This window comes from Peromyscus californicus, unplaced genomic scaffold (genome assembly GCF_007827085.1).
Source record: "Peromyscus californicus insignis strain IS unplaced genomic scaffold, ASM782708v3 Scaffold_3__1_contigs__length_106647218, whole genome shotgun sequence".
NCBI lineage: Eukaryota > Metazoa > Chordata > Mammalia > Rodentia > Cricetidae > Peromyscus > Peromyscus californicus.
Genome location: NW_026294551.1, coordinates 55,938,453 through 55,945,735, shown reverse-complemented (window position 1 = coordinate 55,945,735; position 7,283 = coordinate 55,938,453). Strand labels below are relative to the sequence as shown.

The window sequence follows — 7,283 nt, the reverse complement described above, 5'->3', positions numbered from 1 at the left end:
ATAAATAAATAAATAAATAAATAAATAAATAAATAAAACAAAACAAACAAAACCCACATATGAACAAAGAACAACTGTAATTAATTTTTAAATCCCTCCTTTTCTCACCATGTAAAGCAGGGCAGAAAGCATGGGAGGAGGCAAGCCCTGCCCTACCACAGTAGGTATGGACTCGATTCTTGGGTATTCAGGTCAGGGCCTTCAGGCTGTCCAGCGGTCACATCAGAGAACAAGGAAGGCATCCTCTTCCAGGGTCACAGGACCTCTGACTGCAAATCCACCTGAGCCACACTTCTCAGCCACATCGCCTTGCTGATCCCAGCAATGCCCGGTCCAATGAACAGTGATGTCATAATGTTTGGGTTCTTGGGATCATTCCTGAACCATGAAACAGTTAAGAAATATCCTGCCCCACTGGCTGCCAGGCTCATAAAGGTGGACCCACGTGTACTTCCTTCTTGTTCCAAGACGAACCAGCTCATGCATTTGCTCACACCCAGAGGGAGAGACAGCACAGGACTGCCACCTCCCATGCAAATCACCCCCAGGAGCGCAGCTGGGCTCCTCCCGCTGCTCCTGGGCAATGCTCCTGGGCAGACCTTGCACAAGATGCCATCTAGGGCGCTGTGTATTTTTCCTCATTGTGGCTCTTTTGGCCGACGCTGTGGGCCTGATCCTTTTGCTGCTGGGGATCTTTGCCACACTAAACTACTGGGACTTCTTGGTCTACACAGGGGCTCTGATCCTGGCCCTGAGTCTGCTGTTCTGGCTTGCCTGGTATTCCATCAATATCGAGGTGCCTCTTGAGAAGCTGGACTGTTAGTGTGGCCATGGACAGGAGAGATGCAGGTGGTATATGCAGCTGTGAACTTGGGGGCCACCTGGACGTGAAGTCCCCCCTCCCCCACTGAATGCCCCACTGGGACCAGGTGAGTGTGCACAAGACCTGCCTAGCAAGGTAGTGAGGGAGGCTTAGACAGGCAGGGACAGACCAGGACTGCATGGGCGGGTGGGTGGATGACTGATCCTCAGATGAGGATTCTATAAGTCTAGGCTCAGGGTAGTGCTGTGGTGGACGAGCTAGGACAACATAGAATGGATGCCTTCTCTTCAGGGACCATTTTCTCTAAGTTCCTTCTTCCTCTAGTAGGCCACAATGATTTCACTTCAGAAGCACACACACACACACACACACACACACACACACACACACACACACACACACGAGAATTATCCCTCCAGTATAGAACATGGGAGAAAAGAACCCATCTCGACTCTCCACCGTACAGAGGGGTGAGGGGGTGGTTCTAGCAAGAGGAAAGGATGGAAAGTTTCCCTAGTAGCTGCTAATGGCCTTGCATGCCTGGAGGGGTGTGAGCTGGGCCGTGTGGGAGCAAGCAGAGCAGAACCATCCAGAATGGTCTTTCTCTCTTGCTTCCTTCCTGCAGCTGACAGGTGGGACATAGCCTGCTTCCCTCAGAAGTGTCGCACTGCTCCTCACCAAGACTAATAATACATCCAACACATGTGCCCAGACCAGCCTCAGAGGTCCTGAAGTCTAAACACTGGCTTTGAATTTTCATTGGCCGAGTCATAGGTCACAGCCAGGCAAGGGGCTAAGTTGACTGCATGGAACATAAGAACTATCTGTAAGATTTTCATGCAGGGGTGAAGCCGAAAGAACACTGGGCTTGATCTCACAACCCAGAGTTAGATGGCAGCTCTTCCCAGGGAGCTGAAACGGGAGCATTGGTCAGTTTGATCTCATCCCCTCCTCCCCAGGTGGGCTGGGACCTGTGGGTGGGTGCAGCTTGACACTCCCTTTTGATTAGGAGGTAAGGGAGCAAAGGTTATTGCTGAGATGGAGGAAGGGAATAAGGATTCTCTCTGTTACTGGAGACTACATTTGGCCCCAGAGCTGTGGGAATAGAGTAGTGTGTTGAGTACAAGGTAGATGAGGGGAGAAATGAGACACCAGGAATCCACGGGATCCACCCCGGGCTTCCATGCCCCTTAGCTGGGTGACCTTGAATTGAGTGCATCACATGCTGAGCCTCTGCATTTTTAACCTTAGAAATGAGGATACTGTTCTCTGCTCTCACTGAATAGGCCAGAAGTGGTAAGGCAGGAATGGCTTTTTGCAAATGATTGGGCTCACATGAATGCTAAATGTTGTTGTTAAACATGCAGCCTGGGTGAGCAAGCTCACCTGGAATCCAAACTTGGAATTTGTGGTTGTCCTGCAGAGTTGGCCTGCTAAGAATCAGTCCGTACTTTCCCTCATGAGGCTCCAAAGCAAGGAAGGCTCCAACTTGCCTGCTGTACCATGGGAATGAGTCAGGCACTAGGGTAAGGAACCAGAGATGCCATAAGGACCAGGTCTGGGAGTTCCCTGCCAGGAGAGAGACACAGACATTAGCCGCACAGTCATACTAACAGTGCAGTCACAAAGTGAGCTGAGGACTAGGAAGGAAGGGAGTATCCAAGAGGGAAACCAACCTGGAAGGTGGAGTCACAGGCTTCCCAGAGGTGGTAGCAGGCTGAGCACTCAGGAAAGGGGAGTTGGATTAGAAAGTCTTCCAGGAGAGGGAATGGATTGGGCACAGTTCTAAAAGAAGCAAGAAGAAAGAAGGGTGAGGAGTAAGGACTGAGGAGGAGGGGGCTTGCAGCAGGCAAAGGCCTAGTCTGGCACAAACTCCAAGGGCCTTCTTAAGCATGTTGGGCGTTCCTTTAGTCAAAATAAGGTATCATTGGATTTTTTTTTTATAAGCATGGATTTGTCTTGACTTGGCTGAATTTGACTCCAAAAGGTCACCCTAGGCACAGCCCACAAGGTGATAAGAATTGGTATCAGAGTTTTGACATATCCAACATTAGGCTCCTTGTCCTGTATCCAGGCCAGTGAGATGTCTCAGTAGGGAAAGGCACATGCTGCTAAGTCTGATGACCTGAGTTCAACCCCAGAGACCCACATGGAAGAAGGGGAATACTGACCCTTGTAAGTGGTCCTCTGACCTCTACATCTGCACTGAAGCATGCTTTCATACATGCTAACACACATACACACACACACACACACACACACACACACACACACACACACGCAAGCACGCATGCACGCACACATGCGCACGTGCGCACATATAATAATGTAGTTTCAGATTTATTTTTTTAATAATTATTTATTGTATTTTGTGTGCATTGGTGTTTTGCCTGCATGTGTGTGTGAGGGTGTCAGATCTTGGAGTTACAGATAGTTGTTAGCTGCATGTGGGTGCTGGGAATTGAACCCAGGTTCTCTGGAGGAGCAGTTAGTGCTCTCAAACACCGAGCTTTCTCTCCAGCCCCTCAAATTTATTTTTAAAAATTTAGTTCAATAGCCAGGACAGGATCGAAGTCCTACACCATTTGCCTTGAATCCTGTTTTGTTCCTTTCTATCTGTGTGACCTAGGAAAGTTACCTCCCTTCTCCACAGCTGTCTCCAAGTCTGTAAAGTGGAGACAGGAGATAGAATAATTAGCAATGACCTCGACCTCGAAGGATGTTGCTGACAGTGGTTAAGCAAGGCAAAGGGCACTCAATCAAGCCTCTGTCACTGTGCTGATAGCTGCTGGCACAGGATGGTGGATGGTGGGGGAACCTTCCTTTCAGGTAGACATTCTGAAAGATTGACCAATTCTACCTATGTGGTGCTGGGGCAGGAACCAGGACCTCGTGCATATTAGGCAAGTGTTCTACCATTAAGCAACATCCCCAGCACCATCAACTCTTAAGGCAGTGCATGGTATTAAGAGGGCATTTTGTTTTGTCTAGTTTTGTTCAGTTTTGGGTGGCAATGGGAGTGGAATGCCGACAGATTTTCTACTCAGGCTCAGCTGGATTTTCAGATGTGGGGGCTACCCAGTGTCTTCTCCATGGAGCACGAATCATTCCAACAGCACTTTCACTTTTCCAGTCTTCAACCTCTGTGTGGGGGAGGGCTTCAGAGTCACCAAGTCACCATCAATCTTTCTCTCCATCCCTGCAATGGAGTGGTCCAGAGTAACAGCGTAGCGTCACTGTCCCAGAAGCTGCTCACTCACTGTGGGGATACAAGCTCTTCTGTGACCTTGGACAAGTCATTGTCCTTTCCTTTGCAATGAATCTTTGATCAAGCAGTGCAAGTCAAAGATCTCTAGAGGGGGCCGGAATATAAGGTGGAGTGAGAGGACAGGAAGCCAGAGTCCCAGTCCACACACAGTCTACTCATCCAGCTTTTCAGTAGTTTTACCACTGAATTTGCATATAAGTAGTGTTTTCCTTGAACATTTCCTCTGGTGCCCAGCACTGTCTCTACAAGATAATTGCTGTCAATTCCCTTGCATTCTGCAACCTTTGGCCTTAGTATAATCACTAACTTCGTTTACGATTTACAGCAACTGTAACTGGTTTAGCCAGTTCTCAGCTATTGGAGTGGGGTCAGGGAAATAGAAACAGACTCCTGAGTCAGAGGCTGATGCCACATCATCTTCCACATCCTTTGGAGACTGTTCGAGATGAGGATGATAGGACCTGCTCTGCCCTGCCCCAGGGCAAAGGAGATCACATTCCTGGACTGTTGCAGGACAGAGCTGTGGCCTGGCTGCTCCACCAGCCCTTAGCCTGCAGTGTGCCAGTTCTCCAGAGGCAAGAGGGCACTTGGTGCTAAACCTCAAAGGCTGCCCAGAAAGTTTCAAAATGACTGGCTGGTTTTTATAGACCAACTGCGTACAAAGCGAGACCTTCTTGCTTTGATTTTATCTCTTGGCCACTGTGTTTCCAGGCTGTTTGCTCCCCCTCTCTCTTTTTTTTTTTTAACTTCTTGGGCATGTCCCATAAAGAAAAGTCCCCAGGAAAAGTCAGGTGAAGACTCTTGTCTATTTGCAAATAGGATCTAAAATAACTCCCACCCCCAAATACACACACACACATACACACACACTCCCTGACCTCTATATTGTCTTCCAACACATATCCTACAACTTAGCAACGCATCAAACACACATGCACACAGATTGCCTCCTTCACCATATTGACACATGAATATACTACACACACAGAGATACATCCCTTCCCCATTGTACACAGATGTTCAGTGGGCATACTAACATAACTCCCTCAGAGACACCTCAACCTAATCACACGCCATCCCATGGCTTCCCTCACACTTGCACACACCCACCGTGAAACTATCACCCACGGAAATAAGCACACTCACTACTCTGCTATCAAGGCCAAAAGGTATACAAAGCTCATGGCCCTGAGCCCTGGAAAGTGAAACTTGTTCCTCTGCATTTACATTCTCGAGCAGGTAGCCTCTTTCCTCTGCCCACGCTACTGCTGTGCCTGCTCAAAGGTTAGCTGGGTAAAAGGGTGCCCACAATTGTTCAGCAAGCCCACACCCGGAACAGATATGGTACTGGGGCTATGTGAGCAGCCAAGCATCTCTCAAGTCTCCCCATGGATTTCTAATCTGAGGGGAGAGATATTGCAAGTGCCCACGGCTTCGAGAAAGTACACAGGCAAGTGCAGTCCAGGAGATAAGCTCAGTCTTGTATAGGCTCTGAAAGCTGGAGTGAATGCAGAGCCCCTGGCTGGAAGCAACAGTCATTGTATCTGGCTACAGGGGGATTCAGATGTCTGGCCTGGATCTGAGAAACAGAAAAGAACTTGTCATCTAGAGATGGCATAGGCAAGGTTAGCCTGGAAAGAGAAAGGCCTAGGGACTAAAGAATTTAGAGAGCTCGGGTTAAGTTAAATAGATGTATTGGACTTAGGGGTCTTCCATGCAGTCCATCCGGGACTCAACACTTAGTGAGGCTCCTGGTTCTTGATGTGGGCGGGGATGTTGACATTACAGACTGGAAAATGGCCGTATCCCACCATTCTTCAGTAAGAATAACTTAGCAGCGTGGCTGAACTGAGTTGGAAGGTACAAGCTCTGAGATGGGGAGAACACTCAGAAAGTGCAAGTGCTAAGAAAGAAAAATTTGGAGAGAAATGATGGCTAGAAGATGGGAGTTGGGGGAGCATGGAGCTATCCTAACAGAAGGGGCCTGCCCCGCTCTCCTGCCGGGGGAGGCCGTGCAAAGGCTCAGAAAGTATCACCATTCCTAGAGCAAGAGAGGTCAGGGGAAGCCATATTTGATTAAAATAATGCTTTTTTCCTCTCAAGGATGGAGAATTTGAAATGCAAATGGGGCGTATGAGCAAAACTACCCAGCTGGGGTTGAGAGTTCATGTCACTTAACTCAGAAAAGAGATCAGACGTGGAGCTGGAGGCAGAGTTGAAGACATGACTGTTGATGAGATTGTAGAGGGAGAAGGGGCTGGGGGGAGGGTAAGGGGGAGACTACAGAGACTGGGGGAAAAGGGAGGCATGGAGAGGAACACTAAGACTCTAGGCCAGGCCCCAAGGTGCTGCAGCTATTTCATTTTGTCATGCTTTGAGAAAAGTATCGTGGGATGACACCTCTTCCTCCTCATTGTCATCATTGGTCCCCTTTCACAGATAAAGATGACAGAGAACATAGTGATTGACCCACTTGAGCAATTCGATAGAGCCAGGAAGTGACGGGGCTAAACTATGAAACCCTGTGCATCTGCATTAGTTCATCTTCTTTCTACATGACTGGGCATTGGCAAATCCGGCCTCTGGCCAAATCTGGCCTGCCTCTTATTGGCTCTCAGCTAGTTTCTTTGACTTCTGTTATTACCCCTGGCTGCTTTAGGGAGTAGTAGAAGGACTGAATAGTTCAAACAGAGACCAGAAAGACTAAAGAGTCTGAACTATTGACTACATGGCCCTTTATGCAAAGGTATGTCAAAGCCTCTGGCCAAGCCACCGATGCTTCCCACGGGAGGCAAGGCCAGAGCTATGGGCCATACTTGCACTTAGAGGATGGGATGAGGGATACAGTTTGGGGGACCCCAGTGGAAGTTCCCAGTAATAGTAAGGGAGCATCATGACGAAGGTGACAAAGAGGACATAGGAAGACATGACAGTCAGCCCGGGGTGCTGGCCGTGGTATGTTTCAGAGCCATTGAGAATGTTGAAGCCTCAGGAAAGGTGATGAGTCTCAGCAATGAGCCTTTATCTGTAAACAGTTGGGAAAGATCAGATGAGTGCTGCTTGTGGAGTAGCTGTTGAGATGCACGAGGCCTGGGTGCAGAGCGGTTGTCAAGGTGTTTGGTGATGGAATTAAGGAGGCAGGACAATGGCCTGACGGCATAGGGTTCCTTTATGGGGGAGGGGTGGAAACAG

The 7,283-nt window shown here is 48.8% G+C and overlaps 1 protein-coding gene across 1 annotated transcript; it reads left to right on the top strand.

The window, feature by feature from the left end:
- The first annotated feature begins 459 nt into the window (after positions 1–459).
- On the top strand, positions 460–907 carry Tmem238l (transmembrane protein 238 like). The gene has a single exon (XM_052756765.1). It carries the CDS (start codon positions 584–586, stop codon positions 821–823), a length of 240 nt encoding a protein of 79 aa, XP_052612725.1. The 5' UTR covers positions 460–583; the 3' UTR covers positions 824–907.
- Positions 908–7,283: the final 6,376 nt, after the last annotated feature.